The 27,147-nt window shown below is 41.0% G+C and overlaps 1 protein-coding gene across 6 annotated transcripts in view; it reads right to left on the bottom strand.

The window, feature by feature from the left end:
* Positions 1–27,147, bottom strand: part of TAFA4 (TAFA chemokine like family member 4) — a 71,186-nt gene that overhangs the window by 21,414 nt on the left and 22,625 nt on the right. For 4 of the 6 annotated variants that reach the window (XM_085590319.1, XM_085590318.1, XM_085590317.1 and 1 more), the window contains exons 2-3: positions 23,698–23,832; positions 20,647–20,762 (exon numbers count right to left, since the gene is read on the bottom strand). In XM_085590319.1, the coding sequence (XP_085446445.1) occupies positions 20,647–20,762; positions 23,698–23,777 (196 nt within the window). In that variant the 5' untranslated portion in view covers positions 23,778–23,832. Of the gene's footprint in view, positions 1–20,646; positions 20,763–22,379; positions 22,509–22,538; positions 22,654–23,697; positions 23,833–27,147 lie in introns of those variants that run through there. The other 2 variants (XM_085590321.1, XM_085590320.1) reach the window with 2 other exon arrangements.

The raw sequence follows: 27,147 nt of genomic DNA, 5'->3' as shown, positions 1-27,147 counted from the left end.
CATGGAAGACTCAAAAGATTCTAAAATGAGTATAAAAAGCTTATTGGGTTTAAAACAAGAAAATACAGCAAAAGACACATTCCACTGTGAATCAGTGGCTGTGATAAGGCAGGATATATCTAGACTGAATATTTTAACTCATTCTGAAATCAGTGCTGGATGGCCTGAGGTTATCATAAATATGTACACTTTGGAAGTAGCCTTAGCTGAGAAGGGATCCAGCTTCAGCAGCAAAACCCCAGAAGAGCTCACTGACAAACAAGAGAACAGGTTTCTCACTGTCCTGTTCCAAGCACTCTATGTTCTGTGAGGCTGCAAAATGATGATTTATCTTTAAGCACAATTCAAAACTACACAGCAAGCCATATCGGTGAGCTGACACTAAACATGCTCATAATTTGACCTGGCCATGTGTAGAGTGATCCTAACTCCAAGTTATACAAAGCACTGGTTTACATGGCTCAGCACCAGACAGAATTAGACCTTCAGATATTAAAAAGATATGACACTTCACTTAGAGTGTCCTGCTTTTACCTGAAGGAAATTTGCCATGCAAGTTTCCTAAAAAAGCAGGGAAGCCCCAGAAACCACATCTACCAGCATACCCAGTTTCACATGGGGTGAGTAAACTGCACATTTCAGCATCACCTCTTCCTCAGAGGCTCTTAACTCTCACACACCCTAGGGGCAGGAGCTGGACAACTGAACCACAGCAAGATGTGATTCTCCCAGGTACCAGGACAACCCCAAGGAAGGGAACATCCACAAGAGAGTTCCTGAGCCAAACATTCTGCACTGGTGGTGGACGGGACAGTGAAGAAAAGTGTGATAATCATAAAATCATCAAATCACAGATAGGCTTGGATTAGAAGGGACCTGGAAAATCAGTTCCAACCTGCCTGCCATGGGCAGGGACTCCTTTCTCTAGACCAGGTTGCTCCAAGCCCCATCCAGTCTGGCCTTGGACACTTGCAGGGATGGGGCAGCCACAGCTGCTGTGGGCAGCCACCCCAGAGTCAAGAATTTCTTCCCAATATCCCACCTAAAGCTGCTCTCTTTCAGTTTGAAGCCATGCCCCCTTGTCACTACGGGCCCTTGTAAATCAGCCTCTCTCCATCTCTCTCACAGCCCCTTCAGTCCTCACAAGGATTTCTCTGCTGTCTTTCCACAGAAACACAGTACAGCACTCTGCTGGAGCCAGCTGGAAAACGATTTCCAGAAAAGAACTTGGAGAAGTTTTCAAGTTTCCAAACTGACTGCAGCAGTGGGGCACCTGAAGGCCTGAACCACTGAACTTAGTATAAATTTCACTCCTTACATAAGTTTTAGGTATAATTACCTTAAATATCAAGTACCTGAAATATCAATAGTAAAATCTCAGAACACCAACACTCTCCTTTAGTTAAAAGGCTGCCCTTTTTCACTCCTCTTGAAACCTATTGAGCCTGTGAGCCAGGGTAGATTTGTTCCCAGTGTGCCCTGGCTTCACATTTATTCTTTCACACAGACAAGGCACTGAGAGCACAGAATTGCCACCTGTGGGTATCTTTTACAAGCAACTGAACAGCAGGGTGTGTCAAAAGAAGAACTGAGCTCCCTTCCTACTGAGAACCATTCCACTTTTCAGTTTGTACTCATTAAATTCCACTAACTATTAGACATGAAATCAGACATGTTATTTGGCAACAAACCTGACATCTATTTGCAATGGTCTAGAAAAAAAACAGCATTATTTCTCCTTCAGGAATGCATTTTGCTCTCTAAGATTACAAGGTACAGTCTTTTGAAAATCATAACTCATTTCTCCTTTTATTTATTTAAAATAATTGACATTTCATCAGGAACTTCAGCAATATATTGTTATTCAAAAAGCACTGAAGTTAGGTAAGAGAGAACAGATTTCTATTTCTTCTAATATTCCTATCAGTTCAAACAATAAGGATATTTTTTTAGTTAACTTTTTACATGTCCATCAAATTTCAGAAAAAATTCCAGTCAGTAGAGAAGAAAAATTTGTTAATCTAGACTTCATTAAACCTGAAAATACTGCAAGTGAAGCAACAGACATATTTGTGCATGAAACACCTTGTCAAAATTGGGACTACCCTCTTTAAAAGAGTTTCCCACCTCTCACTTCTCCCTCCTAGCATTATGAGAGCAGAGCTGTGACTGATCATGATTCACAGCTTGAAGCACAGGTGAGTTCCATAGGAGAGGTGGATGGGAATTTCCAGGATGAATAGATTCTGTGTCAGAGATCCAGCATGCTGCCAGTCCAACACATCAGCCTTTGTCAGCTTCTGAGCAATTTTAAGCATCTCTATAGGGCTGGATTATTTGGTAGTTTATGTTTTATGGCACACAGACCATTTATGGGGAGTCTGTTAGAAGTGGAAAAGAGCTTTTTTTTGCAGGAATCTCTACATGGTTTCCTCAGATACCTTCACACTGGAAGGTGCTGCTTGCATGGGGGCTGAGCAGGGACCCTTTTCTCTCAGCTGACACCTCAGACCACACAACAACTTGGAAAGTGATGAATTAAAGTACTGAGACACAATCCTGGAGCAGGGAGTGACCATTTCTAGCTAGAGGCAGAGAGAAAAAACAGGATCTGTGCTGCTTTCAGTAAGCAATCAGGCCTGGGTGTAAAGGGAAATTCAATGTGGTTTTTTCTTGTCTTCAGAAGTACTGAACCAAGACAGGCAATTAGCCAAAATGAGAATGGACTCAGTGAAACAATTTGTTATTTGTTTATTATTCACTAACATCTGATAGAGACTCCACAGAAACAAAATCCCTTCCTGGAGGTCTTTGCCTTGCTTAGAACTCATTACCCCAGAGACTGGAGATATCACTGATTCTATTTTAATCCACTAAGCTGCTGTTGCTTAGCTATGTGGCAATTCTTATAAAACTCTGCTCTCCACAAAGCAAAATCTTCTCTCTCCTGGCAAGAAGTCCTTGAACTTGAAGGTTTGAATCTCTAGCAAGTCAGACTGTGGCAAAATGACTAGTCATAATAGCAGTGCAGGATAATGCCTTACATTTCCAAATTTTAGGTTTTGCTGTACTGTATTAGTGCACATCCAGCAGCTCTTGTCACCAGTAATTACTATCCCACAGCAACTACACTCAAGTACCCACCAATTAACTAATTTCATTTTGACAGTTTTAGAAGCAGAAGAGGAGAAATATTGATATCTCCGAAGCACAGTCAGCAGCTGACACACATCTTCTTTCTATCCAAAGGAGCTGCTGTCAAATGAATTGCTTAAAAACTCTTTGAGGTGATTCTATAGAATACAGCAAGGATGCACTGCAGAGCCTCCTGCGAGTATTAATTCTTGGGGTGCTGTTAAGATTGGTACAAATGAAAAATACTCCATGCTGGCAAAAATGACAACTTGAGAAAAGTGGTATTTATAGATGGCCAGTGTTTTAAAGGCTGAGTGAGTTTTTAGAATAGACATTTCTTCTAAAGAAATAAAGCAAATCTTGACTTTTTCAGCAATATGCACTAAATATTTAATAAGGGATCCTGGAGCTCAAGAAGGTTTAAGACACTGTGTTAGAATATTGAACTAATAAGCTCCTCCAGAAAAGCCTCTAAATAGGTATAGTTAAACATTACCTAGTTTATTTTAATTATTTAACACAGAGACTGAAGGAGGTTAATGTGACCCAGTGGACTTGTTTATGTTGAAAACTATTGCCTCTCCTTACTCAAAAATCTGCATGCTGAGCTGCATCAGAGCACAGAGCTACAAGGGAGCCATAAGGAATAGAGGTTTACAGCTGCCTGCTAACACCAGGATGGGAGTGTTTGCACCAGGGCTGTGCCTGCACGGAGACACAGCCCATAATCAAAGTCAGGCCCATTAATTTTATTTACATCACTTGGAAAACTAATATACTTAAGTTAGAGGTATAGCTGAGAACGCCCTGGATGAAAGGGGATATTGCTCATTTCCAAAATTCAGTTTTAGAAATATAAAAATCCCCATCATTTACTCTTCAGTTCACACATCCTGATAGCTAGTGGTCCTTTCTTCAGACTATGGATGATACTTCACTTGGATCTTCAGCCTGGTCCTCCAGCTACAACAGGAGAGAAAGCTGCCTTCACTAAGCTACAGAAAATCAATAACTCAAACCACCCTAGAAAACTCAAGTGATAGAGGATAGCTACTAAATATTATGGAGAGGAAGCCAGCTTTGCATACAAAAAGAAGGAGATGAGGGAAATTTAACTATTCATGGCCCCCACCAGGGAAGAGGGGGAATAATCCAGTTTTAAACAATGCCAGCTAAGACCCAGCATATTCACCTGGATATATCCTCTATAGAAAGACTAAAAGCTAGTCATGCATAAGTAAAAGGTCTGAGTTTCATTTTAACTGGGTCTCTTCTTTATCAAAAGAAATCTTGTTTGATGTTTGTTTTCATTTGTCCTTGGGAATGCCAGCACAAGCTAAGGCTTGTGTTCCTTCTTGCACATGGAATGCAAAATCATCCATCCCATGCACAGCACAACGTGCCAGTGAACAACATGGCTCAGCTCTGCAATGTCTCTGCTTCAGAGAAATGTTCACTGTGATTCTATAAACTGGTATTTTCCAGTAAAGGTTGTTACAGACTAAGGAGAAAAGCCACTGAGAGCAGAAGTCAGGGGACCCTTAGAGGATCAGCTGGCAGAAGGAAGGCATTGGAGTTCTCTGTGCTAATGGAGCCACGTGCCCTCAGCAGAGAATATAGAATGAAAATTTTGCATATGTGTTTCCTAGAAACAAAGAATCCTCTGTGCTAGAGCAATCCTATCAGCAGATCCATGCACGACGCCCTGTGCTGCTCTGCCATGGGAGAGCTCCTGGCAGAATCCTGCCCAAAAGGATGGCAACCACCTCTTCCAGCTTCACAAGAGACCTGCTCTGCCACCTCCACCCCTTCTGACCACCAGCACCTTCCTGGGGGTTATAACCATGACTGTGTTTTGTTTCTAATTCATTTCTCTTCTTGAGTGAAAGGTGTTGTATTTTTAAACCTTCACAATTCCACAGCTATTCAGTTTCCAAGATTTAAATAAGTTGGGGGTTGTGCTTTGGAGCTTTGCCCTCTAGAAAAACAAAACTTCATAACTTCATGGAGATTATTGATCTCACAGTAAAAACAGCCTGGTTTTCATACAAAGCTGAGGTAAAATGATGCAAAACCTCCAAGTAGCATCAAAATCATCTTCAATCACCTAAAAATCTCAGTACTGGGGAAATCAATGGGGCAGAAACTCATCCACACAAAAAGAATATAATAATTAGTGATTCAAATGTTATATCTGAGAGTGAGCCCAGGGGGTACCAGAGTCTTTTTTAACCCCAGTCCTGAATAAAAATAGCACGCTTAAGTCTTAATTTTGTTGGCTTATTTTTCCTTTTCTGCAGGAATTTCATTAGTGCTTTCCTTTAAAGCTCTCCCAAAACTTGGTTATGTGCCTGGAGAGATTTTAAAGGAAAAGTTCTTACTCATTTGGCATCTCCCTCCAGCCACTCTAGCTCTAATTACAAGGTACAGATTAAAAATACAAATTAGTTCTATCGCCGCATTCATGGCCTTTTGGGGAAAAAAAAAAAAGGGAGGGGGAGCCCAAAAACACACACAACAAAAACATAAGCAAAAGCCCTAGGAGAAAAAAAAAAAAAAAAAAAAAAAAAAAAAAACAGTGGAGCATCCAACCTAAGGTAAAATGTTAAAGTCAAGCAGCTTGGACTGGAAGAGGGGGGAAGAAAAGATGAAGTCCAATTTTTTAAAAATTTCAGTGAAAAGCTCACATGCCCGTGGCAGTCTTGCTTGAGTACAAAGTTGTGCAGTATGCAGGTGACATAATTAGGTCACTGGGGGCAAGGCTTCTTAGAACTATTATATAAAGAAATCCATGAAAGTTCTCAAATTACACACCTTCCAGGTTTCAAGAAGGTTCAAAACAGCAACTCTGCAAGCAACCTGGTGTAAGCCCTTCCTGGCAGCATAAAGCATTGCAGTAATATGATCTGACTAACTAGCTGCTTTCCATTATTCTGTTCTCAGCTTGCAGTTTTCTATGGGATCCTACTAAACATATTTTATAACTTTGTCATTAACACAAAACAACATTAAAGAAAGTAAAGGTGAGCTACTATTGGTGCTTCCCTGTCACTTGAGGATGAGGAATGACATTGTTCATGTAATAAATGTGACTAATAAGAGACTTTTCAGATGGGATTTTTCAGAAGAGTCTTAAGGGAACACTGAAAACAACGACCTTTCCTGTTCAGCATTTGCTGATGATATCTAATGCATGATATCTTGGAGGGATGGTATCTAATAATCAAAGTCTAATGGCACAGAAACCCAGTTTGAGCTGGACACTCACACCTGAGAACAGCACAGGCTGTGCTGGCAGGGATGGACCCAGTGTTTGGGTCACAGTCTGCACTGCACAACCTCTGCTGGCCCAGCACTCTCAAAAATTATTGGGGACTCACTGACAGGTGGAGGCACTGCAAAATATCATCTCTCCTGCTCCTTTAGAACTTTCAGTCCTTCGGGGCTAAGAAGTGTTTGAAATTCAAGATGAGCACATGGTTCCCCTTTAGGAAGGCATAGTGAAATGCAGAGTCTCACTAAACTCAGCAAACCACAGAAAACTCCTCTGCAGCAGTCCCAGTTCCATTTACTCTGAAGCATTTCATAATTAATTCAGAACATGCTGGATTGTTGGATTGACAAATATCATAAGAACAAATTGAAATGTAAGGAACTAAAGAGAAGAAATCACTTGCTTAGGAGCAGAAACAAGGTATTGTTCTTATCACCTGCAGCCAATCCCTACACTTGGAACAAGATACCAACATCAGGATGAACTTAACCTGTTCATAGCAGCCTGTCTATACCACTATTACAAGAGCATAAACCATCTCTTGATTAAACTGTATCATTTCATGATGAATGTACAGGACCAAATCCCAGTGCAATTCTAAGCTGTGCCCTTACAATTTCCAAAGTTCCCTAAAACTTCCCAGTTTCATATGGATTATTTTATGTGTCTGCCAGCTAGAGCTGTTCTGTCCTCTCCATGGATATTCCATCTTCTGTCACCTGGAGCATGCACAGTACTCTCCCACAGGGCCAGGCACAGACCTAGATTAATAATGCTAATGAAATATCTTCCCTGAATGGCACAATTAACCCAAACTAAGGGATCTCTTTACTTTTAAAAAATTCTCCTTCAAAGCAATTTTTCCTTTCGGCTTTTAAGCCAACCAGATAAATCCAACGGCTGGGAGAGTCATGTAAATCAAACAGCCCCAATTTCCATAGTGCAGCATCAGATAATGCATTCAGGCAGTGCTGGTGTTGATAAGTTTGAAACAGTTTTGTGTCACTGTATCTGCAAGCAAGTTCAGAAGGAGGTGAACAAGTTGCCAAAATCTTATTTCATTCCAAGATGAAGGGCTATAACAGAGGTCATGTCTGTACCAGCTCCAAGCCTGCATTTTTTTTTTTCCAAATAGCAATTTTCTTCACTTCATTGTTTCCATATTCTTGCCTAAAACCACCATAAAGGCCTGTGGCTGGGATTGTCTCTTCTACATATCCAAAAGGAAATACTGTGGATTTACTGTTAATAATTCAGCATTTATAGCACTGCTATTCTAGGGAAATAGTCTGTTCTGATCTCATATTTCCTGCTTGCAACAAAGAGCACTATCCTTATTGCAACCACTTAATGCTATATTCACACCCTAGTAAACACAAGTATTTTCTCTTAAACTTAAAACCACCTCCAAAGAAAGTAGGTGTGATCTAAAATAGAGATTTGTACAATCAAGGGTCTCTCTTCAACATGAGAAAGCCCCACAAAAATTAAAATTCAAATGATAGTCATATTTTGGGTATGTAGGTAGAGCCTGAACTTCAATCAACAAAACAAAGCTTTTTAGTTTTTAACATCTGGTCTCCTGAAACTAAATGTGGAGAGTCAATGCATTGCTTTAAATTGTTCTTGGCTAATTAGTAAATATAGCAGCTGACAGCAAGATATTTTCTCTCACAGGACAGAGTCCACATGTGAATAGCTAAAAAATACAGCAGTGACACTGAGGTGAACTGGCCACAATTTCATCCTAATAGACTGTTAGCCTTGGAGCTGAGCTGGATCTCATTTAAATACTAGCACACATATAAAGTACTGCAGGTCCGAGCACTCAGCATAAAATCATGACAGCTGGTTATGAAACATTTAGTTATTATGTACCTTTATAACATAAATGCTAAACATCTTGATGCTATACGAGATGCTGTTACAAATTTTAAGAAACGTAATTTACATTTTAAATAGACTCCAAAATTCAGATACTGCTGCTAACGTGAGGATACTAACATGAGGAACGTGGGGCTGCTTAAGGTCAAACCTAATTACAAAGCCTGCTAAGATGAGGATCATTTTTTAAGCAGTGCAAAATTAAATTATTTGTCAGAGCTATCAGGCAGTAAATACCTGCCTGTTTTAATTGCTGTTGATACAGCGTAATAAAACTTGGAAAGAAAACACTCGGGTTTAATTTAATTTCCCTTCTCAGGTCCAGATCTGCTCGAGCAGCAGCGGGCTGGGCTGGTCCTGGCTGCAGAGTGGCCACGCCAGGGACGTGTCCCCTTCTCGCTGCCTCACCTGCCCCTGGTTTGGCAAAACCTGGAATAGCAACACATGGGCTTGGCCACTGAGCAAACGGAAAACAGAGCTGTGCCTCTCCTGGACACACAGGGGCAAATGAAAGATTAAGCAGGGAGAAAATCCCGTGGGAATCTGGGAGGATACGTTCCCAGCGGGAGCGCGGCGCTGCTCGGGCAGAGCCTGTGGCTGTCGCGCTGCTGCCATCCAGCGGGGCTCGGCACAGGGACCCCGCAGAGGATGGAGAACGAGCCACGGGCACAGGGATGCTCCTTCTGCACCTCGTGGCAACGCCCAGCCAGGCTAAGGTTTGCAGGGAAAGTAAAATAAAGGCAGGCGTGAAGAAGAAGCCTTTGTAAGAGTCGGCTTATTGTAAATGCAGGCAAGCCTGATGGGAAGAGATGATGTCTGACTGCAGTTCAGAAGGCTGAATGATTTCTTTATTATAATTATACTATAATACATTAATATACTATTTAAAGGAAATATTAAATGTAGTTTTAATATCTCCTTTAAATAGTATATTAATTACCTACTTTTTTCTAACTACCATATCTAACGCACAACTCATGACCCTTTCTCCAGAGTCCAGCCCCAGGGGGGTTGGATTGGCCACCAGCTCAAACAATCCTCACCAGAATCCAACCAAGCCATTACCCCAGGTAAACCATTCCCCAAACACATTCCACATAGGAAAAACAAGGAGCACAAATAGAAATAGTTTTCTCTTTCTTTCCTCTGTGCTCCTCTATGAAAAATCCTGCAAGAGAGAAGAATGTGCCTGCCACATCTGCTCCTTCTGCATGAGCACAAAAGAGGCACCTCCTGCCCAGACTGCTCCTGGTGCTGCCTGAGAAATCACCCCATGGACTCGATCCACTTCGACCCTGCAGCTCTTCAGCTGGTTTAAGATGCTGGAGCTGAGAGAGGAATGGTGGCACAGCTTTGTAACGTGCAGGGTCTTATCTATCTTACACCAGCACAAATTCCAAGTCTTCAGGTCTAGAATTTCATTGAATTTCAAATGGAGGTTCAGCACATACCTTGTATAAACTCTCTTGAAAAATCCTACTGGCTGTTAATCTGCTGTGATGGGTATCTAAATATCTCGTTGAATCCAACTTTAACAGTTTGTATCTGCCTCGTTTCAGTACTTGGGAGCTGAGAACATGTGTAGAGCAAAATGAGATTCTGATATTCTGCTATCTACTTATCATCTCCTCAAAGATAACAGGCTAAGAATTTGTAAATGATAGCATAACATTTTCATTATCAACATCATTACTTGTGGATGATGAAGCAAAGAGAGTGACAACAATTGAAAGCCAACACAAATTATTAGGGTACCGTCTACAGGGCAATTTATGAAGAAGATAAATTTCTGATGCTAACAGGAGACTACAACAAGACATCAATGGCACAAACTCCTCCAAACCTAGGAGAAAGAGAAGGAAGCGGGGGGAAGGTTGGCTGACTTGGGACCAGGAAAGGAAAAGACAAAGCTTTCCTCAGCAGTTGAGCTGTACTCTGCTCTGTGAGACTCTGAAATGCTGCTGAGAGAGAGAGAGAAACAAGTGTCAGTCTCCGTATTTTTCATACCTTCATATTTCCTGTCAACTTGCTCCAAGAAACATAAAGTGATCACTTTTAGTTTAAATCCTCTTTAAATCCCACTACACAGAATTCTCCCAAAGAGCAGCAGTGGTGTAGCAGTCAACAAAGAAGGGGATGATGCTTTATGGTGTATGAGGGAAAACAGGTGAACTGTGACTGATAAACACTTAGCAGTACCTGATATTCAACTACACCACTGGCAGAGTGGGAGAATTATAATCCACATTTCATCTGGTTTGATTATTTTGGGGTTTTTGTAACACTTTGAAAGCCTGACATGTTGTCCTCCCTGTACAGTCAACCTCCCTGAAAAGCAGGGGCACAACCAGAACTCCTCCACTCTCCAGAAAGTCCTGAATGCTATAAAAAACACTCTACTGGAGCCTCAGGCAAAAGCCAGGGCTGCCCTGTGATTACAGGCTGTACATTGCACCAGGCACCAAGTCAGCTTTTACAGAGAATCTGCAAGGGTATCTGCTTTGATTTGCTGTCATATGTTCAATTCAGCTTTGAATGACACACCCAGCCCAGGACATTCCCAGTAAATAACTTCAGGAGGACTCATTTAGGATAGTTGTGTTCTGTCAGTAAAGAGATATCCTTGATTTACCTCTATACCAAAACACAATAAATCCATCTACCTGTTAAAAAAGTTAACTGGGGCATTAAAGCCCTGGTAATTCACACATCCCTATAAACAAGACTTGCACAGCATCTAACATGGAGAATAAACTCAGCTTTGCACATTTCTACCATGTTCCTTCTCAAATACATTTTGAATTTTAGCACTTGTTTGGATACAGGACCATAGGCTTAACTCAAAATATGTTATTTGATTCTAGCCAAGAGGTCATGTAATCATTCGTGCAGACCAATTAATCTCCCTCTCATTTCATCATTCAGAAATTTAAATGTGATTTTTGAATTTCAATTGGCCTATCAAGTGCTCAATGACATCATGAGATCCTGTTTCCACTGAAAAGGATTTCTGCCTTTCTTCTCCATGGAAGACTCACATCCTGTTCACTCTACCATGCAGTCCATTCACAAAGCAGATAGCTTAAGTCATCAAATTTATACAAAAAAGACTAAATAACTATCATTGCCCCAGAGAGCACATTGCAATTGAATGCCATTTTTACACACTCTTACTGAAGCACGGTGTTTATCCTTGTGATTTTCATACTGATTCCTTTTTCTATTCAGAATTACTTTGTTTAATGCTTTATTTACAGTGTGTTATAACATCACTGATCCCTTCTCTGCTGGAGGCCAGTACATGTTGCCCCTGAGCTCCTGGAACCTTGGTGTCACCTGTGCTTCACTCTGCATGAAACAAGGGTCAGCCAGTGGGTACACAACCTGTGTCCTTTACATCTCACCCACTCACCTGAGACACAAGGACCCCATTTCTTCTCTCCCCATCCCCACAGCAAACCAGTCCCTAATCACCATGCTGATATAAGAGCAGTGGCAATTAGCAATTTCCTCTCAGTACAACCATCTGCTGAGGCTACCACTAACCAGACATCTTTCCTCTGCTTGTCCTCAGACTGAATTCATCATTGCACAACAGGCAGTTTTCCCTTGGTCAAGGAGTGACCCTGCTGATAATATTTATCATCTAACAGATCTCAGACTGAAAGGTCATGTCATATTCCACCAAAAATATATAGTGAGCAAAACCTAGTAAATAAGGATAAATGTCCTTGCTTTGCAGTGCCTTTTGACCAGCTCAGCTGACAGACTCTGGACTGAGAAATGCTGGAAATAAGTTTGAGAAGGATCTCCCCAGTCACTTGCCAGCTCTGACAGGTGGTTGCAGTGATGGTATTTAAGTGTATTGTTCACATAAAATCACAGCCCAGCCACCAAATCCCAGGCAGGATAAGCTAAACCTGACCCCTGGCTCAGTTCTGCACCTGAGACCTGTTGGCTCCCAAGGCATGGAAGTGCTCACCATGCACACAAGGCTTTCATCCCCCATCTCTTAAATGAGAATAATCACACTTCCTTTGTACAGCAGGTCACGTTGCTGACCAACACCTTATATTGCTTTGATTTGGCTGCCAGAGGAGAGATCACTGTTTATTTAGGCAGCAGAATTTGGGGCAAGAGCCCTTCTGGCTTTTGGAGAGACAATAGAAAAAATGCTGAATCACCTTTATTCCCTGAATAACTGGTCCTTCTGCAGCCATAGTTCTTTTTAATGCTGCTTTGATGCTGTTCTGGCTACAGCTAAAAGGAAAATGGAAATGATTTTGCAAAAAAACCTACTCAGGTTTTGGGTTTGATCCAGAATTCAGTCAATCCAAATCCCTTGATACCAGGGAAGGGTCAGGGAAATTCTTTCAAGTCACTGCTGGATTAGATTTGTTGCCCCAGAAGAGGACATGTTTTCAGAGTAAACTCTCTTTTCTCTCTGGCTTGGCACAAAATATCATGTGATGCAGCCTGATAAAAGGACGTTTCATTACATTAGCATAGCAGACTTATTTGTCAGTTGCACACTAATTATCTTGGCTCCTCATTTGGGGACTGTGGCATCCCTTGCAGTAAATTGCATTTTGCTGAGGGCAGCAATTTTACTCAATTTCTAAAGAATGTCAACACAAAGTTGTGGGGTCTTTTGTATTTCCAAATAAAATATTAAAAATACTGTGTGGTGAGGGGAGAAAAATAGCCCATCTGTCACAGTATTTCTAAATGAAATATCAAACTATTGCTTTTTTCTATATAATTCAAACAACATTGAACACAGGTCTGATAATAAAACCCATTATATTGTCTTCATATTTCTGAAGCCTTGGAAGAGGAACAGAGCCTGAAATATTAACTCTATGCTAGTAAATTATTAAACTCTATTGTCAGCAGCCATTCCTAAAAACAGACAACAGAGTTGGACACCCAACCAAGAAAGTGACAATCCTTGCAGAGCAGACTTTCTTTTGACAATATGCATTTAGAAACACAGAAAATAAAATTATCAGCTACATTTTTTTCCTCAGTGACACAACAGTACTAACTCTAATAGAGCGCACGTAGAGAACAGCAAGGAACTCTTTCTCCATTCAAACTCTCTTTCAGATGAGAAATTCCAGTTGACTTAGTTTTAGTTCAGGTTGGTTTTTTTTTGTTTTGTTTTGCATTATTTTTTCCATCTGGAAGAACACCAGCATCTGCTGAAAGGACTCACTGGACAGAAATCATTAGCACAGCCACAATTCATGCCAGCCACTCGTGTTGCTGGGGTGAGTTAAGCCAGCTGACACCCTATGCTCTTTTCTCAAGTTATATTCTGACTTGATTTTAATATTTTCAATCAATTATGTTTTCTAAAGACAAATCTGAGAGAACTTAGTAACAAGTGGCACTGCTGACACACAGTCTTAAGATCTTCCTGTTTGATGCCCTCTGAAAAGGGCAGATCCTCAACATGGCAAGTCAGGAGAGATTTTGTGTCCCTTTCAGAGATAATCCAGGGATACCACAAACAAGGAAGTTCAGTGTCTCCATCAGCCTTATTTCCTCTTATGGAGGAGGAAATGTCCTGAGAAAAGAAAGGAAGCTGTAGAAGACGGGATATACACAGCACAAAAGATACTTTAAGGTTTTACACCCAATCTGAAAATGAAATGAACCCAAAAGACTACTTTGGTACATTTTGATTTTTGCTTTACAATCACAGTTTTGTTTTTGCCATCAGGCAAAACCAGCCAATGTGATGCAGCACCCTACAAACAGCTGTTAACACACTCCAGGTCTGCTAAACACAGAGGCTGCCATTCCACCCCAGCTAATTTGTGGCTGTTTGTGCAAAAAAAAAAAAAAAAAAAAAAAAAAAAAGACATCAAAAGTAATCTGCTTATTCCAAAATATTCACTGCATCTTAAGATGCTACTTAAAGGAAACACAGGTATAAAACAGAACTGGTATCAGGAGGATGCAAGCAGGAAATAAAGCTAAGAGAAATCTTGCCTCACGCTTACCTGGTCATTATTTCTCAAAATAACAACATAAATCAGAAGACTAGTGACCATTCATGGACTGCAAGGTGTATGTATGATATCCATAAGGAGAAAAAAATAGGTGGAAAGAAAGGAAATAAATAAATAAAGGCAGGCCAATCAGTAAGCAACAGGACTGTTGATCCTATAATTTTTCACTCATAACTTCTGGCATTTCTGGAGGTATTATTAAAGATTGCCACCCTGGAAGATAATGAATGTCAGGTGTAGCTTCCATCTCCAGTGTGATGAGGAGAGATTACTCTGCTGAAGCCTACAAGACATCTTTAATCTCCTGATTTAGAATCCATTGTCTGCTATCAGTTGTCACTCTCCTGAAGGAATGCAAGAATGCTGCCAAACACTGAAAAACAGCCGCAGCAAAGGGCTACCAGCAGCAATCCCGAGGTGCTCTGCCAACAAAACACTTAAATGTTAGTTTAAAAAAAAAAAAAATCCATCTCCAGGTTCTTCCATTGTTAATTAAACATTTTCTGGTTTCCAAGAAGAAGTGCTTGCTCAAAGATGTCCTTGAAAGCAGGAACATCAACACCACAAACTTTCAAGGATAAAGTCGAGGGGCAGCTCTGTGGAGTCTGAGTGGGTCAGGCACAGGTGGGGCATGTTGGATGCTACAGCCGAGGATGCCAACAGATTTCCTGCTCTTAAATCAAAGGTGAATGTTTTGTACCCACCCACAGCCAGGTGGGCAAATGAAAGCCACCATGGGGAGTCAGCCCGCCCTAGGCAGCCTCTGAACCACCCTTCATCAGGTAGCACAGACAAAAACAAACAGTCTAAATCACCAGAAACTGCAAGCCATTTCCATTGACATTTATTCAAGCCTGTGCAGCCACCCATTTGGGATGAAAGGCCTTACAAATGGATTGAAATGGGACTTTGTGTTCGGGGCAGGCTCTGCAGGGCTGTCACAACCGATGGACATGGAGGCTGTGGCAATGCAGCCCAGCCAGTGAGCACAGACATGGGGATCGATAGAAAAACAAGCCCTAAAACAGTTTCCATCCTTCAAAATGGCAGTGATTTGCCAGTGGTGAATTCTGTGAGTGACTGGCCTAAGCTTTAATAAAATCATAACTATGCAGTTTAACTTTTCTGCTGAGACACATCCGGAGTGGGCTGGAAACTAAATGACAGAAGAATCAAACTCCCACTTCAGTGGGGTCAGGGCTTCATCTTAGGCAGGTCTTTTAATCATTTCAGAGCAAGGAACTCGATGCAAGTCCTTTACATCTCAATCTCTTGCCTTCATCACTCTGGCATCCATCCTCCCAAGGACTCAGCATGCTGACCTCCATGGAAACCCAGAACAGAGCTTTTTGTTGCATCACTTCACTAAGTGAACACCATGGACAAGATCTTTTCCATTCTATTTGTGGATTTACACTTATCTAACCGTTTCTGTCTCACACTGGCATAAGACAATCCATTTGCAATGTAATATTTTTTTTCTGTTATCAGATCTAAGTTTGGGAGAAGTGGATTTAAAAGAAAAGACACAGTGAAAAGAAAGCTTTCCTGGTTAGAATTTTGGTCAATGGAATATGAAGATTATCATTTACAGCAGGTGGCAGCCATGTAAAAAAAAAAAATATGGTGTCAATGAAAAATGAATAAAATAAAGACAATATTTTCACAAGCTTTCCCCTATGGCTTTAAAATAAGGTCACTTTGGTGGTTTTCACTGCAGGAAAGAGCTTGGCATCAGCCTCCTGCTCAACAGTTTGACAAACTGTGCTTGACCATATGTGTTAAATGAGACTCTCTCCTTTTTGTTACAGAATTTCCACACCCCCTTTTAAAACAATGACGTTTGAGACATCAACCTGCACATTTACTAGTTTGTAATTCTGCCCTTCCCAACCCTCAGCTCCCACAAATACACAAATCTTTTCATGTGCAGTCACATTCCACACAATTAAAGTATACATTCTTGAAAAACGACACCAGAAACTACATTTTACCCTATTAAAAAAAAAAAAAATCAACACTGAATTGTTACTTACTGGTAACATAGCTATGCATCTAATTTGAAGTCATTGTCAAAGTCTGTAATATATATCAAAAGCTCTCATTGTTATTTAAGGAAAAAAAAATTAAAGGAAAATAATTATTTCTTATGCTTTTTTCTCCTCAAAAATAAGTACACCAGTAAACTTCACACAGAGAATTCTGCTCCTTTTTGTCTTAAAGGGAACCTATTTCTCAAGTGAATTGCCTTCCCTACCTTATTACTTGAAGAGATTACAGTCAGGGTTGTATATTGTAGCTACCCTATATTTAGAAGCTGGGTAATAAACCACATAAATAGCACACTGAATAAAACATTAAGACATAAAAGGAGTTAAATAGAACAAAGGGCTAAAGCTTATTGTGCAGTAACCATGTCTGACCCGTGGAAATACAAAGGACTCATAATTCTAGTTAGCAAAATGCAGAGTTGGGATTTAAATCAGGAGGAAGGCAGTGCTGGAGCCCCATCCACAGCCTTGCAGGGCCCTCTGGTGGAAACAGGAATCCATCTCACGGCTGCCCAACAGCACCGCCAGGAAAAATGATGCTCCAACCCCAAAATAAAGGGAGAACAAGCAGCATGGATTTTCCCTATTTTCTTGAAAGCAGCAATATTTCTAATATAAAGCTGCATTTTTCAGCTCTCCTTTAAGGAGATTAAATCCTGGGGCCTGTGTGAGTAAAGAAGTTTTCCTCTGACTCCAGTGGGAACAGAATCTGTCCATAAAGCCCTGAAAGTAGAGAAAATAAGTCCTTAAAGTTGTTGAAAACTGCAGTTAATGTGGAACATTCTGCCCAGAAATTTAGACCCTTCAGCAAAGCTGGAAGCATTGCAGGTGAGCATCATCATATAAAAGAGTCTCAAAAAAGCCAGGCTGCACCAGTAATTCATAGCAGAGACTGCTCAGCTGGCTGTGCCAGCTCAGGGTCTGCAGGGCCAGCCCTCACATGAGCTGACCTGACAAAATGTCTTTTCAATGCTTCTTCATTTGTGACTTTGAGCAGTGAGGTGGAAACAAACCCTTTCTGGTGCTAAATGTATGTTCTTTCATCCAGCACAGCATGGAATTGATCATTATATTGGTATTAGGTACTCAAGAGCCTGAAATACTGCCCATTAAAAAAAAAAAAATATATTAAAATTGGTGCTTATACTTCCCTTAGTTATTGTCAGGGCAGAAAAACTCTTCAAAGGACATTCACAGCAAGAAAGTCAGATTAATATTCTCATGTTTCTTCTCCACACAGATCTACAAGGAAGCTGCTAAAATAACCTGCACAAGCAGCATCTTCAATGATCTAATGGTGAGGAGAAGGAAAATTCCAACTCTGCCTTTTGCCTCTATCAGTCAGGGCAATTACTGTTCCAATGAAAAACAGGCTGCAGCCTCCAAGCTGGATTCAAGATCCAAACTGCTCCAAAGCAAGGCAGGATTGACCTCTCCTCTGACAGGTATTTCAGGGGATATTTGTGATTAATATTTCACAGAGCAAAAGAAAGAACCAGGCCTGTCTTACACTTCATTACAGGGGAGAGGCCTCCATTGTGAAAGGGAATTCTCAATGCCATTCTCTCCCACTTTTCAGGAACAGCATTGGCTGTTGGGTCCATAAGATCCAGTCTCTGTGCCTGCCTGAATAGGGCAGACAGCTGAGAAATGACATTTTTTTCAGGCACCATCTAGCATGACCTAGGTCAATAATTGTCTTTTCCCAGATTAGGCTCCTTTAAAACGGCAGTATTTTGAAAAGCAGAAGTTGCTTCCCACTTTTCATCTTAAATTCTCTTGTCTGCTCTTAGTTAATAAAGATTTTTAGCTGTGGTGAGTACACATTTATTTAAAGGTGGTGATGATGCCAAGTACGTCACGTGAAGCACACTGATTGTCAGGAGCAGACACAACCTGCTCTTAAAAACCAGCTCCTCTGGACCTAAGGGACAAAGCTTTTGCTGAACCCAAGGCTTGGATTCAATCCTCTAATGTGCTTCAGGATGTTTTACTTTGAAAAATGGGAATGCTGCCTATTGACTGCAAAAATTTTATCTCCATTGCTACCAAGAACATGTTAATTTGTATGAAATAAATGAGGCTAATTATTTGCTTTCCACAAAACAGGCTCTGCTAAAAGCCCTGAATTATTTGTTTTCCTGATGAACAAGGCAGCACCTTGCTCACATAATAGATTCCATCAGAGATTTGATTATCCATTAGAAGGTAAATCTATGTGTCGTGTAAGGCAGCAAAGATAAGATGAGGCTGGGAAACAGACTCCTTGAGGACAGAGCTGGAGAATCAAAAATGGGATCACTGCTTCATCTACCACATGGAATCAAAGTGGGATGGGGGTCACTTTAGTGTACAAAAGAGGGAAAATCACATTTGGGGCAGAACAGAAAACCACAGTCTATAAAATGTACATAAAGGCTCCAGCTTCAAGGGTGTCCATTTAAAAAAAACATCTCCACAGTTGGACCAAGCTATTGATGAGAAGCAGAACTGTCTTTTAGCTCATCAGAGAAATCAGAGCACACAAAAAGGCTTAAAGTCAAGCAGGTTGACTGTGTTTGTGGTACCTCTTTGGTAGGGCGGAAAGAATTCCTGGTGACAATTTATGGTATGCTCTTAAGCATTCTGAAATTCTATGTAAAAACATGGTCATGATTTACAGAATACACTGTGCTCATCATACAACACAAGGTCACTGCTGCCTTACTACAGGTATTACCTTAGGTACTCAGGCAAAGTGCATCTTGAAAGGACAAAAATAACATTTCTTCTGACAAGACCACTCCTCAAATAATAAAAGCTGCAGAAGGCTCTTGTCCAGGTTTTTCTGTAAAATCAGCCCTGAAATGTTCTGCTATTAACTTGTGATTGTGCACAGACTCCCTTCCTCATGGAAGGGATACAACAAATTCCCAGAACAAAGCAGCAATAGGGGTCATCCTCCACCACTGCATTCACTGGGGCCACTCCTCAGGCTTTTGCCTCACAGTGCAGTTGTGGAGTTTGTGGAGTTACTCTCCATAAGCTTGGCTGTATTTTACAGCAAACATGAGTGCTGCACAGCCAGGGGAAGCAGAGCAGGTGATGGGGGAAGGCAAGGGGGAGGTTTTGTAGCTCTCAGAGACACAGCAGCTATGTGCAGGTCAGTCAGTCCTGCTTGCCAGGTCTGAAGATATTTTGGTGAGCACAGGAGGAGCCTTCAGCTCCTGCCTAGACAACCACTGGAAGCAGCCAGGAAAGAGATCAATAGTTTGTCTCTTCCGGAGGATGGAGCCTCTACCAAATGCATCCTCACTTCCCAGCCCTGACCTGAACCCACAAGAGTCTGGCTCAGAGCTAAGAACATTGCATATGGATCTGGGGAGTAACACCTGATTTAAGAACAGGGTCACATCACAGAGAGTAGCACTCACAGAAATCCCCAGGCCAGCATGAAGCTATGATGCTGAGAACAGACCCATTGTGGGGTTTGCAGCCAGATTTTGGCCTCTCCTGAAAAGCAGCACTGACAGGGGGTATTTTGTCACCTTATCTCTCTCTCTAGTGGGATCAAAGGTGGCACAGTCTTAGCACAGCTATCCCATTCTATTTGGGACTTGCACAGATACCTTGGCATTAGCACTGGCACATCTTTTGCTGCTTTCAAGCTGATGCCTACATGATCCTACCAGAGATGTTGCTACAAAAATCCAGTCTGGAATTCAATCCAGCTTGTTCTGAGCTTTTTCTGGCATTTATAATATGATAACACATCATGGCTGGTAGGTATTTCCCTACTACAATTGTGCATCCTCTTAAATGTCAGTTAGGAAAAGGAGAATATCAGAGGCTGATCTCAGCACAGGTCAGAATTTGTGTCAGTCAGTGAAAGAAGTGGCTAACATGAGTCTGAGGGCTTCGATTTATTGCCCACCAGAGCAAATGATACTGCTGTAAAGTCAGTTGATAACAACAGGATTAAAAGGGTGAAGATAAAGATACATCTCAGCATGTTTTTGGATAAGGATAAAGCAATATGACACAAACAAATGCCAAAGTCCTAGCAGTCATCAAGTCACTCCAAAAACCCCCTGGCAAGCTTCAGTACACAAATAACTAGAGAAGCCATGAAAATTTACAATAACTCTTTTCCTTGTTGGTGGTGTATTTTTAACCTATTGCACTGATTATAACATGCTGTCAACAGCCTCATCAATTATCCATTGCTAGAAAGTGGGCTCTAACATGCTGCAAGTGGTATTAATTGGTCTCAGTAGCACATAATGAGTTTAAAAGCTCCTACCTGTGTGCCCCCGGGGATGGTGACTAGAGGCGGACAACAATTTACAGCAGACCATTAACACATAGACCAGAAAGAGCCAGTCAGACAGAAGCATTGATTTGGCACAGAATCTCATCCTGGAGGCAGAAAAGGAAGCAGTTGAGTGAAAGAACAATGCGAGCAGGGAATAACATAAAAACGATGTGGGGAAGGAAAAGCTGAAGAATAACTGATGTGGCTTATTGCAAGGCAAACACTCACAAAATCATATTTATTACTTGGTTGAGATCAATTCTTTGTTAAGGACATTTTATAATTAGAAGCAATGTCTAGCACACATCACATTGCCCACAAATACATGTTTATAATAACACATTATGAGTGTAATACAGTTCTATGAATCTAAGGGATGGGGTTTTTTTTGTCTTTTATTAAGATCCACCCACATTCAAATTTAAACATACATATTTATGATTTCTACTATGCTTTTGGAACTGCATCTCCCCCAGTGATTGAAGAAAAAGAGGCATTTTTACTTAACACTTCTCAGGACATATTTACTAAACTACCAACTCCCCTGTAGCCATGTACAGGACTTGGTTGGGTCTCCCAAATACACAATATTTGGGAGATTTCCTGGAGATCAGTTAATTTACTGAAGGTAAAACACTCATGGAGCAGCATCTCAGTCAAACATGCAAGGACTCACTTCTCTGCCAGGGTGTTGGAAACTGCATTTCAGAAAACATTTGCTCTAAAGAAGGTGTTGTTATTCTTATTCATGTTATTCTTAGAACTAAGATCCCAAATCTTCCATAATTTTTCTGCAAATATCTACAATTAAATCCCTCAATAGCTTATGTTATGCCATTCATCATACAGAAAGGGAATCTAATCATCTTTTTAAACTGAGTTATGGTGATTTATTGCTTGCATGATACATAAATGGGCGTTATGTACTTGAACCCTTAGATACTGTGTTCCACAATTTCAGCAAATTCTGCAAGCAGGAATACATCAAATTAATTAAAGGCAATTTATAGATTTGCATAAATTGAACCAAATACTGTTTTCATGGCAGTGATGTTAGTCTGCAGTTAATCAGCACGGTGGGATTTGGGCAAGTTTATCACAACTTTATTTGCACCAAAATGTCCTTCGGGAACTGCTTTTCCCCTGCAGATTCCAGTTCTGAGTCTTGCAAGTATTTTCTAAAAAAGTTTATCTGTATATCTTAAAAAAAATTAAGACTATTCAGCTAATCCAACATTCAAGTGCTGAAGAGACAAATTTAAAAAAAGAAATCTCAAGCAACACAAGGGCTGCCACAACCAGGTGACACACTTGGATGCTGCTTAAATTTGATAATCTACCAATGAACCAAAACAGAGGCCATGTTTGCTCAGTTAAAATTGCTCACACAATTTCCCTTTTCACACTTTGCAGAACAGCATTTTTTCTCTAATTGCAAATGCTGATAAAGCCCAAACATATAAAAAATATACTTATTAATAACAAAAGTTAAGAGACCAGAAGCCTGCTGCATGTGAATATATTTTGGCAACAAATTCTGGTTTACACTGTAGAAAGAAATACAGTGGTGCAAACCCCAGCACTTTCAGCCTACAATTTTTTTTTTAAATTACATTAATATTGCAAAAAAAAAAAAAACAAAAAACAACTCCCATATTTCAGAGAATGAAAATTATATGTAAAGAAGCCACACTTTAAGCACTGATTTGGCAAGAGGGTACCTTTTCTGGCTTTAAGAAGATGCTCTGTTCTGACCCCAATATGTTTCCATGCTGAATACAGGAACAAACATCCTCATGGCCTTTTACAGCTGTGTATGGGAGACTTCCATGTGTGTGAACCAAGCCCAGAAGATAAAGACATCACTGCTCCTCACCCACCTGTAAGTCCCCTCTTCTGCAGCTCTCCCAGGCTAATTCAGAGCAGCTGAACCAAATTCACCTCTTGCATGCAGCTGAACCACATAATGTCACTGCAGCTAATGGGATTGAGTCACTGTGAAAGCAGCATAAATGTTACTATTGCTGTTGGCCCAGTATTATCCTAAGAAAACTATCTGGTAAGTTCTAAAATCAGTGTGTGCCATTTCAGATTTTGGTCATCCAAATCCTTCCTGGGTGACTGTTTTTTTTTTGTTTGTTTGTTGTTTTTTTTTAGGAGTGAGCAGAATTTAACCTTTGTTTTCTTGGCCTGTCCATGAGAAACACACAAGTTACAGCTCATGAATAGAATGTCATCATCCACTCAGCTTCCAATCCCATCCTTCTGTTGCTCTAAATGCAAACACTCAGATCTGGTCCAAGTATCAGTGGATACCCCCAGCTCTCTCTGACATATCACCACAGAGACCTTCCTCCAGATTTCCTGTGGAATTAAAGACCCCAGCTCAGGCATTCTGAACATGCCATTTCTGGTGGAAGGGGCAGGTGTGATGATGGACAGGTCCCAAATTATGCATCATATGCTCATCAGCTGCTGCTTCAGCACTTTAGTGGACCCAGGTGTTCCCACCGTTCCCAGTGCAGTAGCAAAACTGGTCTCAGTGGAAATGGTCTTGTACTGGCCTCTTTTCAAAAGTTTTCCCCAGTTTGACTCTTTTGAGCCATTAAACAAGGAATGTGCAACCAGGGCTCAGCAGGTTAACAGGATAACCTCACCTCTATGTAAGAACATTGAATTCCAGGAATAAGTGTATCACTACAAAGCATCCACTCCATCATATCCAAACTGAAAGGCTGCTAAAAGCATCCAGTACCATCCAAATGACACATCTGCAGACTTTAGTCTGCCTTGCAGGTAGACAGGACACAAGTTTTCAGCCTGCTAATGTAAAGAAATACAAGAGGATCTTTGAAAAGGCAGAGAAAAAAATGAAATTTGGCAGACAGATGCAGCAAGGGGTGCCGAGCCCTTCAGCGCCAGTGAGCTGCTGCTTTCAGAAATGTCAAGCCTTCATTCTCTATTGGATTCAAGTGGATATTGTTGCTAACCAGAACAGAGAATCTTCAGTGTCATTTGAAAGATAAAAAGTGCTCTTACCTTGGGGACTTTGCAAGAATTTTGTTCCAGTCAAACACAATTATTTCAGTGTGTTTTTCATAGTTATTCCAGATTCCCATTTGCAGCAGCAAATAAGCCTCTCTGCATCTCAGAATTTTCCTTCACTTCGGGGACCTAGAAAGAAAGCCACATTACACTGCAATTAATGTCTGCAAAGGTGCTGTAAAACACATCTTTGTTACCAAAATCTTAGTTTCACAGTGCCATCTACAGTGCAATCCGGGGCAAAAGGCAGCAGCTGCATTTCTCTTTTCTCTCTGAGAGCACAGAGGAGCTGTGGTGAGGCAGCTCTGAGGCATCCCTACATTAACCAAAGACAGAGTTTGCAGCTCACTGGGGTCTCACCATCACCTCCCTCTGTCCACCAGCTGCTGGGAAAGCTGTGAGGCTGCAGCACAGTGCAAACACATTTCCACCTGGTTCCATGAAGCCTCCAACGGTTTGAAGCAGAGATTATTGAAGATAGTGAGAAAAATCTGTCACTGTCTTCATAAAGATTTGGCCAGGCCCTGGAGCCTGCTTCAGCAGAGGGTCAGATCCACAGCAGTGTGTCTGGGATTATGCATTATTGCATTATTGCTCCCTCTGACCCTGCTGCCTCTCCTCCCTTCCAGCATCAGCTCTCACACCCAGCCCCCTACACCTACACCCACTGGTAAATTCTAAAATCAGTGTACCATTTCAGATTTTTGTCGTCCAAATCTTTCCCAGGTGACTGAACCTCTTATTTTTCTTTTTTCTTTTTTTCTCTTTCTTTTTTTTTTTTTTTCTTCAGGGGAGAGCTGAATTTAACCTTAGTTTTCTTGGTCTCTCTGTGAGAAACACACAGGTTACAGCTCGTGCTGTAACCCAGGAGTTACACTTTGAAATCTCCACATGGAAACACTTTTACAGCAGCTCTGACACATGCTCTGCAGAATAAGGAGCTCAAACACTCCATTTTATAGACACTCCGGCCTCTTTGCTTTTGCTGTTTATATTTGTTCTCTCACTTCCATCCCTGGGCACAACTTGACCTTCTGCTACTGAAAACATGGCACAGAGCAATTTGTGAGAGTAATAATAATGTGGTCTTCACCTAGACAGCAATCACAACAACCTTTTCTCATCTTACCCACCACTCTTTTCATTGCTCTCCTCCTTTGCTCAATCAGAAATTTGCTTTTAAGAAACACAAAATTACAGCACCACACTGGAGGGCAGAGCACGTCTGGGGTTATAAAAGCACAGAGGCAGACACTTTTCAGTAGCTCAGGAGAGGAAAACTCCTGGCTCAACACACTCACAGAATCCCAGAACCTTCCAATCACAAGCTGGAAGGGACCTTAAAGCCCATCTTGTTCCAAACCATGGGCAAGGACACCTTCCACTGGATGAGGCTGCTCAAAGCCCCATCCAACCTGGCCTTAACAGCTCCTTTTTGTTCAGAATGCCATGAGAAAATACAGTAATTGCTGGACTTAAGGAGGGGCCAGGCCAGCAATCTGTAATTAATCACATTTTACTCTCTTTGCTTTCCAAGGTGGAATTCCAGGGTGAGCCAAAATCAGCATTTCTATCAAATCAGCAGTGGCTATCAAAACAAAATGCAGGCAAAGAGTTGTCTTAAGAAAAAGCACTACCATCCTGCATTAATCCTTTCTTCCATAAATATACATAAAAATAAAAAATAAAAATAAAACAGCAGTGTGCCTCAAAAGACCTATTAAGAAGAAGCAAACAAACAGGATTTTCAATATAGCATTGACTGACTGAAATGGTTATGTGGTACATTTTTACCCATTTCATAATAGGACAGGTAGATAAATACATTCTTACAGCGCTCTTGTAGAAATCAATACTGCGATACACTAACTTGGGTTTTAGTGCTTATCTGTTCCATAATTTTTATTAGAGAGGAAAATAAAACCCTGTGCAGATGCGTCTGCAGGTAAATACAAATATCAGTGTAACCTGTTGTGTAAACACATGTTAAACACTGGTAAAAGGCAAAGGGAGTATTGATTAGTCCAACTCATTCTAATTAAGTAGATGCAGTGAAAGTGACAGACGATACGTCCACCTGCATATCTCCAGGCTTTCTGATGCCTTCCAGGCAGTGATATTTCTTTTAAAAATAGAGTTGTATTAGGGGAGATTAAGGCAAACTCCTGAAACCAGCTTCAGCTGGTTTATGTCAATAGAGGAGACAGATCAGAACAGAAGCAAGAGGCTCACCTGGTTAATAACTGTAAAAGGAATTCCAGGCTTTTCATAGCAAAAGCATGCTTTGTGTGTGTTTTGTGGGTTTAGCTGCTGGCCCCTGTCTTGTCTCAGGGTGACACATTACTTTGGGAAACAGAGCTGCCTGTTTGTTTTTATACAAAGCTCTGGCCAGTGAGCAGCTGAACCCCAGCTCCATCTGCAGCAAGGATACAGAAAAGGGGGAATGGGAGAGGGGAAGGGCCCCATTTTCAGCATTTATGCATGGACTGGCCACGAGCAACTCCTGCTTTGCACAGAGTTCCCCAGTGGCTACAGCACTTCCCTGGCTCAGTATTTAGGGCAAACGAAGTTTGTGGGTTCTGGGATCTGGAGGGAATTGCAATGGTCAGGTCTGCTGTGCCTTGGTCCCAGCACAATCCGTGTCTTTGTGGCTCTCTGTGCCCCTGCTCTTGAGTAAAATCGGTATAAACAGCATTTCCCTGTGCCAGGGAAGAGCTTCAAGAACAGAAACAATAAAAGTCTAACGTTATTTGAAAACTGTGTAGGCACTGTATAATTCCATTGACAGATGGAATAAGATAACACTTTAAATTAGGTACATTTCCTACCAATATTTACATGTTGTAAAATGCTTTTTATGGCTACTTTCTGCAAAGAATAAATTACTAAACCATTTTGTGCCATCTTTTATAATAAGCTATTAAATAATTTAGAAAACCTCCTTTCATTAAATATTTAAAAGGCCTTAATTTCTCCATTCTGAATAATTCCTCACTTAAAATACAACTGTGCATCTCTTAAAGTCTCCTCTTCTGTAAAGCAAGGGGTGAGAAGGAAAGAAATTTGGGGGCCATGGGGATTTGTCAGCCTGGCTTTAACCCCAATGTCAGCCTGGCCAAACTCTTATCTCATACAGAATAAAGGACAAAGGGAAAACAGAGGTGACATTTCTTAGAAGAGGAGGGAAAGATCTGGTCACTGTGTGTATTTGAAAACTGCTGCTATTTAAGGAGAGCTAGAGACAAAGAGAGAGTTAAAGCAAACACCTACACACTGGCTGACCAACCCAGAACCCATTTTGGGGCTAAATCACTATACAAAGGGTAAGTATTCAGTGACAGTACTTGGAGGGGGCATATAAAAAAGAGGAAGAGCAAATTTTACACAAGCAGGTATTGTAAGGACAAGGAGGAACATTTTTTAATGAAAAGAGAGATTTATATT

This window comes from Lonchura striata, chromosome 12 (genome assembly GCF_050655825.1).
Source record: "Lonchura striata isolate lonStrDom1 chromosome 12, ASM5065582v1, whole genome shotgun sequence".
Classification (NCBI taxonomy): Eukaryota; Metazoa; Chordata; class Aves; order Passeriformes; family Estrildidae; genus Lonchura; species Lonchura striata.
This window is presented reverse-complemented; position numbering and strand designations above follow the sequence as displayed.